We start from the raw sequence: 17787 nt of genomic DNA, 5'->3' as shown, positions 1-17787 counted from the left end.
CTGAGACAAATAAATCTCCTTATGGTTCATTAAAGTCTAAGTCTAAATAAAATTAATTAAAAATATAAGTAACATCTAATAAAATAAAAATAAAAAAACAATAAATATATAAAAACAATAAATAATATTGACCTATACTTCTTTAATAATTAAGACGGATGTATCGAATCTGAATCGATCTGAGTCTGAACGCGTTTTCATGACTTCAGTGTTTTTATGATTTTATGTTTCGATTATTAATGAGTTAAAATCAGCAGAAAAGTAAACAGGAAACACGTCATTAACAAAATAAACGTTTTGTTCAGAAACAACACGAAGTCGTCACTAAGATGCAGCAGGAACGACAAAAATGTAAAATGAACATTAAAAAATAAAAATAGAAAAAACACAACATACTATGTACGCAATTTTTACAATAATTATAAAATAAGTGAATTAAAATCCACAGTTAAAGTTAATTTTTTATGTCTGCTCCTGCCTTTTGTTTTTTCTCTTAATTGTTTTATTCTGAAAGTCTAAATGTTGTTGTGCGGGTTTATATTTATCATTCACTTCTTTCAATTTGATTTTAAATGAATAAAATTTACAAAATTATCACTTCAGTCGTACGAGTGAGAAACTGAGACTTTAGTATTATCTTATCGATAGTATCGACATTTGGATCGATCCGCCCACCACTGTCGTAAAACCTGAGCGCAGTTGTGACATGCGCGTCCCGTCCCGGAATACGGCCTCTTTCCTCCGCGGCCTCTCTGGTGAGTTAGTGTTGGACTTTTCAGCGGCTTCAATCTGTCGTGAATCTTCACTAAATCTCCACCATCCTTCATTTTAACTCGCTGGATTTACGTTGTCTCGTGTTAACGTTTAGTTTTAAGCAACATGTTTGCGTATGGAGGCGAACATTATTGAGTTTTATTGGAGTATTTGTGAAGATGCCGGTTTGCTAGCTGCTGTCCGCCATGTTGGCTCCGCCTGACCGTAAAACATGTGTAAACTAGCGATTTAACTGAACTACAACAACCAGTTTTTATCTGTAATGCTTGCAAAGGTGTTTCTTTAGATTTTTAAAGTGTCCGCTGCTTTGTATTAGTGGTGTTTGTAGACGCTGCTCTATGCTAACTGTAGCTAAGGCTAACACCCGTCACCTGGAGCCTCATTATTATTCTCGCCATGTTTTCTCATAGTGAGTTTAACCTTAATGCTGAACATGTTCCTCCTCCTGCAGATTTCTGAAAATGGTCCGCTACTCTCTCGACCCCGAGAACCCGACTAAATGTGAGTAGATCCGGGTTCAGGTCTGGTCTGGCTGTGGTCGCTGTGATGACTTCTTAGGACACCTTTGGATTCAAACATGAAAACAAATCATTGAAAATCTGAGCTGCCAACAGTAATAAACTCACCTGAGTGTCTCTGAGCTGCAGATCTGTGTGTGTTAAGAGTTGACTCTGTTTTTTTCCAGCATGCAAGTCGAGGGGCTCCAACCTCCGGGTTCACTTCAAGGTAAGAACCGAGTTCAGTGTCTTTACGTGTCCTGGTAAAAACCTGTTCATTGGTCCCGGTCTGGTTTCATTCTGTCAAACTGTGTGAACACGTTGGAGCTAAAACCAGACTAGAACCATCAGATCCAGGAGGAACCAGTTAGAAAACCACAACCATTGCTAGAACTTAGAATGTAAATCTAACCTGGACATTTCTAAAGCTGATCAACACATTTACTTATTTACAACTATTTCCATTAAAACTATTTAGGACCATGTCCACAACTATCAGGTGTCCAAATGTCTCCTGTCTCTCAGAGTTTGTCTCATTTCTCTCAGGTTTTTTTTAACCACATGTTCTGTGTGTGATTATTTTTCTACCGGCTGCAGGTGCATTAATGGTGGAGGGATGAGAAACTATGCAACTCTGTAAAGAACGAACCTTTTCTGGTTCTAGTTTAATCTTTTTTTTGGTGAATCCAGGTCACTTTAATGATAATAAACCTACATGTGGCTGGAATCCAAAACTGAAACGCTGGAGTGAAATGAAACCTGTTTAAAGTGAATGATGTTTGCTTCCTTGTTTGAGCAGAACACGCGTGAGACGGCCCAGGCCATCAAAGGGATGCACATCCGCAAGGCCAACAAGTACCTGAGGGACGTCGTGGTCAAACACCAGTGCGTCCCTTTCCGTCGCTACAACGGCGGCGTCGGCCGATGTGCTCAGGTGAGCTCAGGGTTTGACGGAGACGCGTTGAAGCTGCAGTGATGACCTTCTTAGGACACCTTTGGATCAAAGATGAAACTAATCTTTAAACCTGAGCAGCGTCTGTGACTGAGCTGTCCCACGGGGACGAGGGGGACACGTTGTCTGAACTGTGTCCGTCTGTTTTCAGGCCAAACAGTTCGGCTGGACCCAGGGTCGCTGGCCCAAGAAGAGCGCAGAGTTCCTTCTGCACATGCTCAAGAACGCAGAGAGCAACGCTGAGCTGAAGGTGAGTTCAGGGTCCACCCACGAATCAAAACCTCTGACGCTTAAACGTAGAGTAACTGGTGCTGATGAACATGAGCTCATTCATGGTCTGTGGGAAGTTTCTGTCACAGAAGATTCAGACACGTGAACCTTTGCTACGCTCTGAGTCTCCAAGTGGTTTTATTCTGGAGGAGTCAAAGTTAGAACAGTTAAAAAAACAGGTTGACTTTTATCAATGAGACATGATGCAGCGTTTGTTCAGACTCTGATTGGTTCATGAAGCTGCTCCGTCCCATAATAAACCACCAGAACAGGACAGAACATTTAACTTGAACTATAACTGTTTAAAACCTCATTTCTGACCTGATTAGTTTTTCCTCTAAAGAAAAGAAATGATTGAACAGTAGAACATCTGATCTCTGCTTCATATTAAGATGGTTTTACATTTTAAAAAGGAACAAATATTTCTGAGCTAAACGAGCTGAGAGGTTTAGAGATAAATACAAGAGATGAATGTGAGTTGGTTTAAGTGTCTCGTTAACGTGGATCAGATCCTGATTCCTGAGACTCGCCTGGAGCTGGTCGCCTTTGTATGAACCATGAAAAGACCTGAATGATCTGAGCGATGAGTCTCTGGATGAGTCACGTGTGATGGATTTATTCATTCAGTCTGGATCAAAGATCTGAACGTCTACATGTGGTAGAGGTTTGATTTCTCTTCTGACTCCAGATTCACTGAGACGCAATTATTCACATTATAACTGTTAAATGATTTGGTTCTAAATGGACGAAGAATCTAGAGCAGAAATCCTCTTTATTTACAAGAACACGAGGCTCCATTTAAGATCCTTTACCTTTAAGAGACTGTTCCTTTAAATGTTTACACATTATAATACAAATTAACACACGTACGCTGCCTGGCCACTTTATTAGGTACACTAGTGAAACTGTCCGGTTCTGAATCTGGTCTCATGAAGGTTCTGGTTTCTAATAGTTCAGAGACGTTGATCCAACACATGTTCCTCGTCTTATTCAGAGTGGAGCTCTGCTTCTAACCAAATAAACTTCAAGATTTAAAAACGTTTCAGTTATTTACTGTCGGAATGTGAAGCACCTGATTGGTTCCTTCTTTAGACTCTGATTTATTTCAGATTTCCTCTTCAAAATAAAAGTCTTTAGGGTCAGATTTATTATGAAAACTAAAAATAAAAGCCGTCTGACCCGTGTCTCTGGTCTCAGGGTCTGGACGTGGACTCTCTGGTCATCGAACACATCCAGGTGAACAAGGCCCCGAAGATGAGGAGGCGCACCTACCGCGCCCACGGCCGCATCAACCCCTACATGAGCTCCCCCTGCCACATCGAGATGATCCTCACCGAGAAGGAGCAGATCGTCCCCAAACCAGAGGAGGAGGTGGCCCAGAAGAAGAAGGTACGACCTCTGACCCCTGAGAGCGGACACCGTGACGTCCAGCGTTGCACTGATGACCTCTTAGGACACCTTTGGATTAAACATGAAAACAAAGCGAATGTTTCTGAGCGACGCTGAAGCCGAAGCTGCAGCTTCTTCCGGTTTCATCCAGCGCTTTAATGACGACGTCTCTTTTCTCTTGGTCTCTGCAGGTTTCACAGAAGAAGCTGAAGAAGCAGAAGCTCATGGCTCGGGAGTAAATGTCAATAAAACCCTGGTTTTTGTCACGAGACTCTGAGACTCCGCCTCACGTTTATTTTCCTCTGCTTCAGTTTTCAGATGAAACAGAAATAAGAGAAAATGTTGAGGATATTTATGAGGTAGAAAATAAACTGGAAGAGGAAGCGAACGCTGCAGTGGCCAGTTTATTAGGTACACCTGCTGCTTAAAGCAAGTCTCTAATCAGCCAATCAAATGACAGCAGGTCACGTGTTAATCCTTCCAGTGAGAGATCCACCACAGGGGGGCGCCACTGCTCATTTATTCAGTGTGTTCTTTTGAATTAGGTCAGTTCTACACAGTCCAGTGAGATTCATGTTTGTACCTGCAGACAGTAGTAAAAGAACAAATATAAGTGAGAAATAAACTACGTAGGTTACAGGTATTTACAGGGTTTTATAGATCAGACGTGTGAATAATGTATTAAGATAGAAACTCAAGCCAACGACAGTGAGAGGTTTATTTACATGTAACGTTACTTTGTCTTTATATAGAACATTACTAATATGTTATTACACTTTATTTAAATGTATTAAAATCTGTGAAAAACACTCGGATGATAAACCTGGACTGAATTAATGGAGGTTAACAGAATGAATAAAATGGCTTTGTGACAGAATAATGGATTTTTAAATGTTATTCTATTTAACAGATTCATTACAGCAAACAGATGTTTTTATTCTTCATGTGTCACTTTGCCTAAAGCAGCAGGATCTTACAGGTAGATGTGAATCCATGATCCACAGATAAACGCTGCAAAACACGTCTCCTTATAAACTATGAACAAAGACTCATGTGACTGGAGCCTGTACATGTTTATTCATATGACCTGATACAAGTGATACAGCAGCTGATGGTTGATTGTGTCTCTACTGAACATGATCAACATCAACACAGTTTGATCCTGTGTCTCATTTATTGGACTTTTATTAAAACTATTACAGTTAAACAACACAACCACACTGTTATAGTTCAACACAATTAATTCATGTATTTACAACTCGCACTTAATCATGGTTCTATTTGCAAAAAAAGAAAGTAAACTCTGACCTGGAGACAGAAGGCAAGTGACCAATCAAAAAGGGGGGAGGGGTCTATTCAGTGCCCGCCCCCATTAAGAAAATTACGGACAGAATGTGGTCTGAATGCGGGTTGATGATGTTTTGGCACTAATGTAATCTCACAGCACTAGTTTGTCCATAGTTTTAGGTGTGTTTGGTGTGTTTGTGAGAGTGTTTTGACATGTCTGATTAATTAGTGATAAACTGATAAATATCTTCTAGATCACAGAGTAGAAACCACCCTGATACTGACGAAATCATCCATCAACTCCTGGATTAAACCCCTAGAAACAGCACAGCCTCACATGTTCTCCAAAGGTTCTAGTGAAACAGAACCAGGTCCACTCTCCATCTGGACATTTGTAGAGGAACAGAGTCAGATATTATCATAAATGGTTTACATGTCGTCATGAGTTGGTAAAAACTTCCTGTTCTCTCTGAACTCATCTGGATGTTGTAACTGCAGCTTAGTCTCTTCCTGTAAATTCTCTGAGAGCCTCCTTCATCCTCTCAAAGTCACTCAAGACCTTCTGACTCTGATCAACTGACTGGATGATGGCGTCTCTTAATTTCTGATCCTCTTCAGGAGACGAAGTGTCTCTGAACGCAGGCACAATCGCTGCCAGTACATATTTTATTCTGTTCATCATCATCACCACAGCTACATCCAAAACTCCTCCACTCGTCTCCTTCAGGTCAGAAACTCGTCTGAGCATCTCCTTAAACTCCTCCACGTCTCTCAGAGTGATTTCAGTTTGAGCTTCAGCTGATTTTTGTTCCAGTTGTTCACATGTCGTCTTTATTTCCTGCAGAGTCTCTTTCATTGGTTCAATGATCTTCTTCAGTTCTTCTCCCAGATCTTCTACCTCCTTTAAACGTTCGATCTTTTGTCTATTTCTTGTGATATTTGTGTAGACAACAGCTGCAACTGCACCAACAGCAACAGCAGCAACAGCAACAACAGCAGCTAAACTCAACCCTTCACTTATTGCAGCTGCCATGATCCCGAGGACTGCAGCAGCAACACCGATCCTTCTGTGTCTGTCGTTCATTTCCTCGTCCAGATCCGGTTTATCAGCGATCGTCCTCATCTTACTAACAGTCTCTCTCGCCTGTGATTCACTGAGGTCAAACTGTTCAGTGAATAAAGTTGCATCATCAGTCAGTTTTTTTTTCATTAATTCAGATAACTCTGGTGGCAGTTCTTTGCTATTTCTTCTTCTTCTTGGTTTTGGGTCCATGTCCAGGAGGTTTGTGTTGAGATGTTTCCTGTGTTGGAGACAGAAAGACGTCAGAGAGAAGCTGCTCTGAGCTGATGTCCTCCCTTCAGTCCGTTGGTTCTTACCCGTTGGTCCCAGCAGCTCTCAGTCGTCTCTCATCAAAGTGTTGGAGCTTCCTGCTTCACTTCATAGATCACATCATCTCAGAGTCGACCCCCAGACACCTGTCAGTCACCCACAGGGAGAACAGGAAGTGACTTTCAGAATAAAGTCCAGCAGCTGCTGACGGTGTTGACGTGTTAATGAAGCAGCAGCTTCAACATGTTTTATTATCATCATACAGATCATTAGCTAACTCCTCTCATCCTGGAGCTGCTGCTCACACTCACACTCTCACTTTACTGATCCACATGCAAATAAAACATAAATAGTCCTGAAAACCTCAGTAAAAACAAGAAAGAGCTAAAGCTACTGCCACCTACTGTCCAACCAGCTGCAGTCATCGACCATTAATCATCAGATTCATTAAAGCTCAGAACCTCGTCATGTCGCTGACTCTCTCCTCAGTCTGAGGTGAAACAGGTTTGTGTTACTCACTGTGTTTAGAGGACGACGACAATCAGGAGGAAACTCTTCACGTCTTCGTCCGTCTCAGTTTAATGCTGCAGCTAATTCACTTTTAAAGAGGAACCGGAAGATTCTGTCAATCCTTCGAGCTGAAACTCTTCAGTTGTTGTTTACCTGTCGTCTCAGGTCAGGAAGGAGGAGTCTGAAGCAGCCAATCAGAGAGCAGCCTGTGGTCACCTGATCCTAAACATATGGACTATGTACCAGGAAAGAAACAGACAATCTAATTATATAACTCTTGAACTTTGTCTTTATCTTTCTGAGGTGAAATCTGCTTTAGACACAACAGGTAAAGGTGTGGCTGGAAGGGGGTGGGGCTTATAGTCATGTGATTTCCCAGAGACCAGTAAAGTGACAGATCAGAATGAACTGATTCTTTTTCTTGTGGCTTCACTCCAGTTTCCTTTCGTCTCAAACTGAGCTTATTGTTCTTAGTGATTCACAGACTGAGACAGAGTTTAACATGAAGCTGATTTATTTCCAGGTTGAAACTAAACAATCAATTATTCCACCAGTTTAACCTTTAGTCTCCAGACTGCTGGAGGTTAAACTCAACTAAAAACACAGAATAAACCAGGACTAACTACAGAATCCAGTTCCAGACTCTGGTCTCTATGGACCCTGGTCTCTATGGGTCAGACTTCATTGTGTCTGATTAATTAATGATGAACTAAAATATCTTCTAGATCAGAGACTAGAAACCACCCTGATAGTAATGACATCATTCTGATCATCCACCAACCCCTGGACTAGACCTGGACCAGACCTGGACCAGACCTGGACCCAGAGTTCCTAGAAACACCACAAGCTCACATGTTCTCCAAAGGTTCTAGTAGAACCAGGTCCACTCTCCATCTGGACATTTTTTCGGCGTTGGCCGATGTGCTCAGGTGAGCTCGGGGTTTGACGGAGACGCGTTGAAGCTGCAGTGATGACCTTCTTAGGACACCTTTGGATCAAAGATGAAACTAATCTTTAAACCTGAGCAGCGTCTGTGACTGAGCTGTCCCACGGGGACGAGGGGGACACGTTGTCTGAACTGTGTCCGTCTGTTTTCAGGCCAAACAGTTCGGCTGGACCCAGGGTCGCTGGCCCAAGAAGAGCGCAGAGTTCCTTCTGCACATGCTCAAGAACGCAGAGAGCAACGCTGAGCTGAAGGTGAGTTCAGGGTCCACCGACAAATCAAAACCTCTGACGCTTAAACGTAGAGTAACTGGTGCTGATGAACATGTTAAAGCTCATTCATGGTCTGTGGGAAGTTTCTGTCACAGAAGATTCAGACACGTGAACCTTGGCTACGCTCTGAGTCTCCAAGTGGTTTTATTCTGGAGGAGTCAAAGTTAGAACAGTTAAAAAAACAGGTTAACTTTTATCAATGAGACATGATGCAGCGTTTGTTCAGACTCTGATTGGTTCATGAAGCTGCTCCGTCCCATAATAAACCACCAGAACAGGCCAGAACATTTAACTTGAACTATAACTGTTTAAAACCTCATTTCTGACCTGATTAGTTTTTCCTCTAAAGAAAAGAAATGATTGAACAGTAGAACATCTGATCTCTGCTTCATATTAAGATGGTTTTTACATTTTAAAAAGGAACAAATATTTCTGAGCTAAACGAGCTGAGAGGTTTAGAGATAAATACACGAGATGAATGTGAGTTGGTTTAAGTGTCTCGTTAACGTGGATCAGATCCTGATTCCTGAGACTCGCCTGGAGCTGGTCGCCTTTGTATGAACCATGAAAAGACCTGAATGATCTGAGCGATGAGTCTCTGGATGAGTCACGTGTGATGGATTTATTCATTCAGTCTGGATCAAAGATCTGAACGTCTACATGTGGTAGAGGTTTGATTTCTCTTCTGACTCCAGATTCACTGAGACGCAATTATTCACATTTTAACTGTTAAATGATTTGGTTCTAAATGGACGAAGAATCTAGAGCAGAAATCCTCTTTATTTACAAGAACACGAGGCTCCATTTAAGATCTTTTACCTTTAAGAGACTGTTCCTTTAAATGTTTACACATTATAATACAAATTAACAAACGTACGCTCCCTGGCCACTTTATTAGGTACACTAGTGAAACCGTCCGGTTCTGAATCTGGTCTCATGAAGGTTCTGGTTTCTAAAAGTTCAGAGACGTTGATCCAACACATGTTCCTCATCTTATTCAGAGTGGAGCTCTGCTTCTAACCAAATAAACTTCAAGATTTAAATACGTTTCAGTTATTTACTGACGGGATGTGAAGCAGCTGATTGGTTCCTTCTTTAGACTCTGATTTATTTCAGATTTCCTCTTCAAAATAAAAGTCTTTAGGGTCAGATTTATTATGAAAAATAAAAGCCGTCTAACCCGTGTCTCTGTCTCTGGTCTCAGGGTCTGGACGTGGACTCTCTGGTCATCGAACACATCCAGGTGAACAAGGCCCCGAAGATGAGGAGGCGCACCTACCGCGCCCACGGCCGCATCAACCCCTACATGAGCTCCCCCTGCCACATCGAGATGATCCTCACCGAGAAGGAGCAGATCGTCCCCAAACCAGAGGAGGAGGTGGCCCAGAAGAAGAAGGTACGACCTCTGACCCCTGAGAGCGGACACCGTGACGTCCAGCGTTGCACTGATGACCTCTTAGGACACCTTTGGATTAAACATGAAAACAAAGCGAATGTTTCTGAGCGACGCTGAAGCCGAAGCTGCAGCTTCTTCCGGTTTCATCCAGCGCTTTAATGACGACGTCTCTTTTCTCTTGGTCTCTGCAGGTTTCACAGAAGAAGCTGAAGAAGCAGAAGCTCATGGCTCGGGAGTAAATGTCAATAAAACCCTGGTTTTTGTCACAAGACTCTGAGACTCCGCCTCACGTTTATTTTCCTCTGCTTCAGTTTTCAGATGAAACAGAAATAAGAGAAAATGTTGAGGATATTTATGAGGTAGAAAATAAACTAGAAGAGGAAGCGAACGCTGCAGTGGCCAGTTTATTAGGTACACCTGCTGCTTAAAGCAAGTCTCTAATCAGCCAATCAAATGACAGCAGGTCACGTGTTAATCCTTCCAGTGAGAGATCCACCACAGGGGGGCGCCACTGCTCATTTATTCAGTGTGTTTTGAATTAGGTCAGTTCTACACAGTCCAGTGAGATTCATGTTTGTACCTGCAGACAGTAGTAAAAGAACAAATATAAGTGAGAAATAAACTACGTAGGTTACAGGTATTTACAGGGTTTTATAGATCAGACGTGTGAATAATGTATTAAGATAGAAACTCAAGCCAACGACAGTGAGAGGTTTATTTACATGTAACGTTACTTTGTCTTTATAAAGAACATTACTAATATGTTATTACACTTTATTTAAATGTATTAAAATCTGTGAAAAACACTCGGATGATAAACCTGGACTGAATTAATGGAAGTTAACAGAATGAATAAAATGGCTTTGTGACAGAATAATGGATTTTTAAATGTTATTCTATTTAACAGATTCATTGCAGCAAACAGATGTTTTTATTCTTCATGTGTCACTTTGCCTAAAGCAGCAGGATCTTACAGGTAGATGTGAATCCATGATCCACAGATAAACGCTGCAACACGTCTCCTTATAAACTATGAACAAAGACTCGTGTGACTGGATCCTGTACATGTTTATTCATATGACCTGATACAAGTGATACAGCAGCTGATGGTTGATTGTGTCTCTACTGAACATGATCAACATCAACACAGTTTGATCCTGTGTCTCATTTATTGGACTTTTATTAAAACTATTACAGTTAAACAACACAACCACACTGTTATAGTTCAACACAATTAATTCATGTATTTACAACTCGCACTTAATCATGGTTCTATTTGCAAAAAAAAAAAAAAAAGTAAACTGTCTTTAAAAGGGATTCAGACTTTATTTAAAGCTACATCCATGATTATTACAAAGGTGAGTTACAGCAGTATGAAGTTAGCCTAGCATGTTAGCACGACATGTTGAGATAACATTTAACATTAATGGTAACACTGGCTGTGATATTAGCATGCTAACATGCGTGCTAACTTAAACTCTGCTGGACACTTTCTCTTCATAGTCTGGAGGTTTGACGGATGAAGGAAGAACATGATTGACGGACATTTGAGGCAAATCTTCGGGATATCGCGGGACAGAACGTGGCGTAAATGCGGCTGATGCTGGTTTTTCTGTGTGCAGAGTTTGGCACTAATGTGATCTCACAGGACTAGTTTGTTGTTATCAGCGTGTTCGTTAATTCCTCTGGAAAAAAACACCATACGACTTCTTGTTGTGATTTAAGCTCTTTATTCATAGATGTATTGGACCATAGAAATACATGCGCATGGTACTTGTCTGTTCAGTTTGTCCCAGAAAAGGATGATTTTCAGTAGTTTCACATCTTTATAACAGTTTCAACATAATGAATGTGATTGGTTGGCTGCAGGTGGGAGGAGTCGTGGTTCAGACTTAACTGTCCCATCGTTGGTGGACGGTCGGTCCTGACCCCTGGACACTCAGGTCCTCTAGTCTCCTGGGACAGCGCAAACTGAGACAGAGTTGGTTCAACATGAAGCTGATTTATTTCCACGTTGAAACTAAACAATCAATAATTCCACCAGTTAAACCTTTAGTCTCCAGACTGCTGGAGGTTAAACTCAACTAAAAACAGAATAAACCAGGACTAACTCCAGAACCATCAGGTCCATGTTCTTGTGTCTATGGACCAGAGCAGGAGGAACCTGACAAACAAACATTAAAACAAATGTGGTTATTAAAGGGCTGTATGTTCAGAGATCGTTTATGGTGGAGGATGTAGGTGACTGGACACTAAAATCCCATTTAACCGTTAATTTGGAGAAAGATTATCTGGACAACAAAGACATAAATCAATACAATACCACACATGCCCTAAAGTACAGTTCTAAACAACTTACTTATTAATGCATCCACTCAAATTAAAGTATCTCAAGTCTTTCTTGACACCAAACAAATGCATAATGATCTGTTCAAAGGAAATACACAAAGTATGAGGATGCATAGCCTTTAGGTACAGCTCAAAGAACGAACAAACCATCTAAAGCTAGAATAGACACTTCCTGTTTGAGGCTAAACTCCTCCCCTTTTCTCAGGCATAAATGTCAATCTCCACCTGGAAGGTGCTTAAAAAGCTTGAGATTTTTAACAGTGGTTCTTATTCACTTTGTCATGAACTCATCCATCAGCGCCTGGACTAGAACCGAGGCCCATATTCCACCTAGAGACGAACAGAGTCAGATATTATCACTGATGCTTCAAACACGTCTTTATATTTAGTTGGTAAAAACTTCCTGTTCTCTCTGAACTCATCTGGATGGTGTAACTGCAGCTCAGTCTCTTCCTGTAAATTCTCTGAGAGCCTCCTTCATCCTCTCAAAGTCAGTCATCACTATCAGACTCTGATCAGCTGACTGGATGATGACTTTCTCTAACTTCTGATCCTCTTCAGGGTTTGAAATGAAAGTTCCTCCACTCGTCTCCTTCAGGTCAGAAACTCGTCTGAGCATCTCCTTAAACTCCTCCACGTCTCTCAGAGTGATTTCAGTTTGAGCTTCAGCTGATTTTTGTTCCAGTTTTTCACATGTCGTCTTTATTTCCTGCAGAGTCTCTTTCATTGGTTCAATGATCTTCTTCAGTTCTTCTCCCAGATCTTCTACCTCCTTTAAAAGTTGCTTCTTTAGTTTATTTATTGTGATGTTTGTGTAGACAACAGCTAAACCTCCACTAATAACAACACCAAGAGCTCCACCAACAACAGCAGCAGCTAAACGAGACCCTCCAGTAAATGAAGCAGCCGCAATCCCAACTACTGCTGCAGCAGCAACATCAGCGGTTGGAAACTGCCGATCTCTTTTCTCCTGAATCTGTTTCAGTCCTTTAGGGATCGTCCTCATCTTACTAATAATCCATCTCATCCATGGTTCCTTGTTGTCAAACTGTTCAGTGAATGAAGCTGCAGCTTCAGACAGTTTGTTCATTAGTTCAGAGAAATCTGGTGGCAGGTCTCGGCTCCATCTTCTTCTTCTTCTTCTTCTGCTTCTTCTTCTTCTTGGTTTTGGGTCCATGTCCAGGAGGTTTGTGTTGAGATGTTTCCTGTGTTGGAGACAGAAAGACGTCAGAGAGAAGCTGCTCTGAGCTGATGTCCTCCCTTCAGTCCGTTGGTTCTTACCTGTTGGTCCCAGCAGCTCTCAGTCGTCTCTCATCAAAGTGTTGGAGCTTCCTGCTTCACTTCATAGATCACATCATCTCAGAGTCGACCCCCAGACACCTGTCAGTCACCCACAGGGACAACAGGAAGTGACTTTCAGAATAAAGTCCAGCAGCTGCTGACGGTGTTGACGTGTTAATGAAGCAGCAGCTTCAACATGTTTTATTATCATCATACAGATCATTAGCTAACTCCTCTCATCCTGGAGCTGCTGCTCACACTCACACTCTCACTTTACTGATCCACATGCAAATAAAACATAAATAGTCCTGAAAACCTCCAGTAAAAACAAGAAAGAGAAACTCTTCAGTTGTTGTTTACCTGTCGTCTCAGGTCAGGAAGGAGGAGTCTGAAGCAGCCAATCAGAGAGCAGCCTGTGGTCACCTGATCCTAAACATATGGACTATGTACCAGGAAAGAAACAGACAATCTAATTATATAACTCTTGAACTTTGTCTTTATCTTTCTGAGGTGAAATCTGCTTTAGACACAACAGGTAAAGGTGTGGCTGGAAGGGGGTGGGGCTTATAGTCATGTGATTTCCCAGAGACTAATGAAGTGACCGATCAGAATGAACTGATTCTTTTTCTTGTGGCTTCACTCCAGTTTCCTTTCGTCTCAAACTCAGCTGAATGTTCTTAGTGATTCACAGACTGAGACAGAGTTTAACATGAAGCTGATTTATTTCCAGGTTGAAACTAAACAATCAATTATTCCACCAGTTAAACTTTTACTCTCCAGACTGCTGGAGGTTAAACTCAACTAAAACCACGGAATAAACCAGGACTAACTACAGAATCCAGTTCCTGACCCTGGTCTCTATGGACCCTGGTCTCTATGGGTCAGACTTCAGTAACACTGTGTCTGATTAATTAATGATGAACTAAAATATCTTCTAGATCAGAGACTAGAAACCACCCTGATAGTAATGACATCATTCTGATCATCCACCAACCCCTGGACTAGACCTGGACCAGACCTGGACCAGACCTGGACCCAGAGTTCCTAGAAACACCACAGAGCTCACATGTTCTCCAAAGGTTCTAGTAGAACCAGGTCCACTCTCCATCTGGACATTTTTTCGGCGTTGGCCGATGTGCTCAGGTGAGCTCGGGGTTTGACGGAGACGCGTTGAAGCTGCAGTGATGACCTTCTTAGGACACCTTTGGATCAAAGATGAAACTAATCTTTAAACCTGAGCAGCGTCTGTAACTGAGCTGTCCCACGGGGACGAGGGGGACACGTTGTCTGAACTGTGTCCGTCTGTTTTCAGGCCAAACAGTTCGGCTGGACCCAGGGTCGCTGGCCCAAGAAGAGCGCAGAGTTCCTTCTGCACATGCTCAAGAACGCAGAGAGCAACGCTGAGCTGAAGGTGAGTTCAGGGTCCACCGACAAATCAAAACCTCTGACGCTTAAACGTAGAGTAACTGGTGCTGATGAACATGTTAAAGCTCATTCATGGTCTGTGGGAAGTTTCTGTCACAGAAGAATCAGACACATGAACCTTTGCTACGCTCTGAGTCTCCAAGTGGTTTTATTCTGGAGGAGTCAAAGTTAGAACAGTTAAAAAAACAGGTTGACTTTTATCAATGAGACATGATGCAGCGTTTGTTCAGACTCTGATTGGTTCATGAAGCTGCTCCGTCCCATAATAAACCACCAGAACAGGCCAGAACATTTAACTTGAACTATAACTGTTTAAAACCTCATTTCTGACCTGATTAGTTTTTCCTCTAAAGAAAAGAAATGATTGAACAGTTGAACATCTGATCTCTGCTTCATATTAAGATGGTTTTACATTTTAAAAAGGAACAAATATTTCTGAGCTAAACGAGCTGAGAGGTTTAGAGATAAATACACGAGATGAATGTGAGTTGGTTTAAGTGTCTCGTTAACGTGGATCAGATCCTGATTCCTGAGACTCGCCTGGAGCTGGTCGCCTTTGTATGAACCATGAAAAGACCTGAATGATCTGAGCGATGAGTCTCTGGATGAGTCACGTGTGATGGATTTATTCATTCAGTCTGGATCAAAGATCTGAACGTCTACATGTGGTAGAGGTTTGATTTCTCTTCTGACTCCAGATTCACTGAGACGCAATTATTCACATTTTAACTGTTAAATGATTTGGTTCTAAATGGACGAAGAATCTAGAGCAGAAATCCTCTTTATTTACAAGAACACGAGGCTCCATTTAAGATCTTTTACCTTTAAGAGACTGTTCCTTTAAATGTTAACACATTATAATACAAATTAACACACGTACGCTGCCTGGCCACTTTATTAGGTACACTAGTGAAACCGTCCGGTTCTGAATCTGGTCTCATGAAGGTTCTGGTTTCTGATAGTTCAGAGACGTTGATCCAACACATGTTCCTCGTCTTATTCAGAGTGGAGCTCTGCTTCTAACCAAATAAACTTCAAGATTTAAAAACGTTTTAGTTATTTACTGTCGGGATGTGAAGCAGCTGATTGGTTCCTTCTTTAGACTCTGATTTATTTCAGATTTCCTCTTCAAAATAAAAGTCTTTAGGGTCAGATTTATTATGAAAACTAAAAATAAAAGCCGTCTGACCCGTGTCTCTGGTCTCAGGGTCTGGACGTGGACTCTCTGGTCATCGAACACATCCAGGTGAACAAGGCCCCGAAGATGAGGAGGCGCACCTACCGCGCCCACGGCCGCATCAACCCCTACATGAGCTCCCCCTGCCACATCGAGATGATCCTCACCGAGAAGGAGCAGATCGTCCCCAAACCAGAGGAGGAGGTGGCCCAGAAGAAGAAGGTACGACCTCTGACCCCTGAGAGCGGACACCGTGACGTCCAGCGTTGCACTGATGACCTCTTAGGACACCTTTGGATTAAACATGAAAACAAAGCGAATGTTTCTGAGCGACGCTGAAGCCGAAGCTGCAGCTTCTTCCGGTTTCATCCAGCGCTTTAATGACGACGTCTCTTTTCTCTTGGTCTCTGCAGGTTTCACAGAAGAAGCTGAAGAAGCAGAAGCTCATGGCTCGGGAGTAAATGTCAATAAAACCCTGGTTTTTGTCACAAGACTCTGAGACTCCGCCTCACGTTTATTTCCCTCTGCTTCAGTTTTCAGATGAAACAGAAATAAGAGAAAATGTTGAGGATATTTATGAGGTAGAAAATAAACTGGAAGAGGAAGCGAACGCTGCAGTGGCCAGTTTATTAGGTACACCTGCTGCTTAAAGCAAGTCTCTAATCAGCCAATCAAATGACAGCAGGTCACGTGTTAATCCTTCCAGTGAGAGATCCACCACAGGGGGGCGCCACTGCTCATTTATTCAGTGTGTTCTTTTGAATTAGGTCAGTTCTACACAGTCCAGTGAGATTCATGTTTGTACCTGCAGACAGTAGTAAAAGAACAAATATAAGTGAGAAATAAACTACGTAGGTTACAGGTATTTACAGTATTTTATAGATCAGACGTGTGAATAATGTATTAAGATAGAAACTCAAGCCAACGACAGTGAGAGGTTTATTTACATGTAACGTTACTTTGTCTTTATATAGAACATTACTAATATAATGTTATTACACTTTATTTAAATGTATTAAAATCTATAAAAAACACTCGGATGATAAACCTGGACTGAATTAATGGAAGTTAACAGAATGAATAAAATGGCTTTGTGACAGAATAATGGATTTTTAAATGTTATTCTATTTAACAGATTCATTGCAGCAAACAGATGTTTTTATTCTTCATGTGTCACTTTGCCTAAAGCAGCAGGATCTTACAGGTAGATGTGAATCCATGATCCACAGATAAACGCTGCAACACGTCTCCTTATAAACTATGAACAAAGACTCATGTGACTGGAGCCTGTACACGTTTATTCATACGACCTGATACAAGTGATACAGCAGCTGATGGTTGATTGTGTCTCTACTGAACATGATCAACATCAACACAGTTTGATCCTGTGTCTCATTTATTGGACTTTCATTAAAACTATTACAGTTAAACAACACAACCACACTGTTATAGTTCAACACAATTAATTCATGTATTTACAACTCGCACTTAATCATGGTTCTATTTGCAAAAAAAGAAAGTAAACTCTGACCTGGAGACAGAAGGCAAGTGACCAATCAAAAAGGGGGGAGGGGTCTATTCAGTGCCCGCCCCCATTAAGAAAATTACGGACAGAATGTGGTCTGAATGCGGGTTGATGATGTTTTGGCACTAATGTAATCTCACAGCACTAGTTTGTCCATAGTTTTAGGTGTGTTTGGTGTGTTTGTGAGAGTGTTTTGACATGTCTGATTAATTAGTGATAAACTGATAAATATCTTCTAGATCACAGAGTAGAAACCACCCTGATACTGACGAAATCATCCATCAACTCCTGGATTAAACCCCTAGAAACAGCACAGCCTCACATGTTCTCCAAAGGTTCTAGTGAAACAGAACCAGGTCCACTCTCCATCTGGACATTTGTAGAGGAACAGAGTCAGATATTATCATAAA

At 41.6% G+C, this 17787-nt stretch overlaps 3 protein-coding genes and 7 non-coding genes across 10 annotated transcripts; all 10 read left to right on the top strand.

The window, feature by feature from the left end:
* Positions 1 to 680: 680 nt before the first annotated feature.
* LOC124996319 (60S ribosomal protein L17) lies at positions 681 to 4153 on the top strand. Its single transcript, XM_047569173.1, has 7 exons — positions 681 to 755; positions 1226 to 1275; positions 1460 to 1500; positions 2071 to 2205; positions 2375 to 2473; positions 3691 to 3882; positions 4074 to 4153. The coding sequence occupies exons 2-7, from the start codon at positions 1236 to 1238 to the stop codon at positions 4119 to 4121; spliced, it is 555 nt and encodes a 184-aa protein (XP_047425129.1). The 5' UTR covers positions 681 to 755; positions 1226 to 1235; the 3' UTR covers positions 4122 to 4153.
* On the top strand, positions 1313 to 1382 carry LOC124997177. The gene has a single exon (XR_007110935.1). It is a non-coding gene; the product is annotated as a small nucleolar RNA SNORD58 (small nucleolar RNA).
* LOC124997169 lies at positions 2239 to 2305 on the top strand. Its single transcript, XR_007110929.1, has one exon. It is a non-coding gene; the product is annotated as a small nucleolar RNA SNORD58 (small nucleolar RNA).
* On the top strand, positions 3927 to 3994 carry LOC124997175. The gene has a single exon (XR_007110934.1). It is a non-coding gene; the product is annotated as a small nucleolar RNA SNORD58 (small nucleolar RNA).
* A 3713-nt stretch (positions 4154 to 7866) lies between the features above and the next one.
* On the top strand, positions 7867 to 9891 carry LOC124996457 (60S ribosomal protein L17-like). The gene is made up of 4 exons (XM_047569487.1): positions 7867 to 7938; positions 8108 to 8206; positions 9429 to 9620; positions 9812 to 9891. Exons 2-4 carry the CDS (start codon positions 8171 to 8173, stop codon positions 9857 to 9859), a joined length of 276 nt encoding a protein of 91 aa, XP_047425443.1. The 5' UTR covers positions 7867 to 7938; positions 8108 to 8170; the 3' UTR covers positions 9860 to 9891.
* Positions 7972 to 8038, top strand: LOC124997168. Its single transcript, XR_007110928.1, has one exon. It is a non-coding gene; the product is annotated as a small nucleolar RNA SNORD58 (small nucleolar RNA).
* On the top strand, positions 9665 to 9732 carry LOC124997173. The gene has a single exon (XR_007110933.1). It is a non-coding gene; the product is annotated as a small nucleolar RNA SNORD58 (small nucleolar RNA).
* A 4377-nt stretch (positions 9892 to 14268) lies between the features above and the next one.
* LOC124996454 (60S ribosomal protein L17-like) lies at positions 14269 to 16345 on the top strand. The gene is made up of 4 exons (XM_047569485.1): positions 14269 to 14393; positions 14563 to 14661; positions 15883 to 16074; positions 16266 to 16345. Exons 2-4 carry the CDS (start codon positions 14626 to 14628, stop codon positions 16311 to 16313), a joined length of 276 nt encoding a protein of 91 aa, XP_047425441.1. The 5' UTR covers positions 14269 to 14393; positions 14563 to 14625; the 3' UTR covers positions 16314 to 16345.
* Positions 14427 to 14493, top strand: LOC124997167. Its single transcript, XR_007110927.1, has one exon. It is a non-coding gene; the product is annotated as a small nucleolar RNA SNORD58 (small nucleolar RNA).
* On the top strand, positions 16119 to 16186 carry LOC124997172. The gene has a single exon (XR_007110932.1). It is a non-coding gene; the product is annotated as a small nucleolar RNA SNORD58 (small nucleolar RNA).
* Positions 16346 to 17787: the final 1442 nt, after the last annotated feature.

The sequence above is a fragment of the Mugil cephalus genome, chromosome 19 (genome assembly GCF_022458985.1).
Source record: "Mugil cephalus isolate CIBA_MC_2020 chromosome 19, CIBA_Mcephalus_1.1, whole genome shotgun sequence".
In the NCBI taxonomy this organism is placed as follows: Eukaryota; Metazoa; Chordata; class Actinopteri; order Mugiliformes; family Mugilidae; genus Mugil; species Mugil cephalus.
The sequence above is the reverse complement of the archived record's forward strand: the minus strand, read 5'-3'. Positions and strand labels throughout refer to the sequence as shown.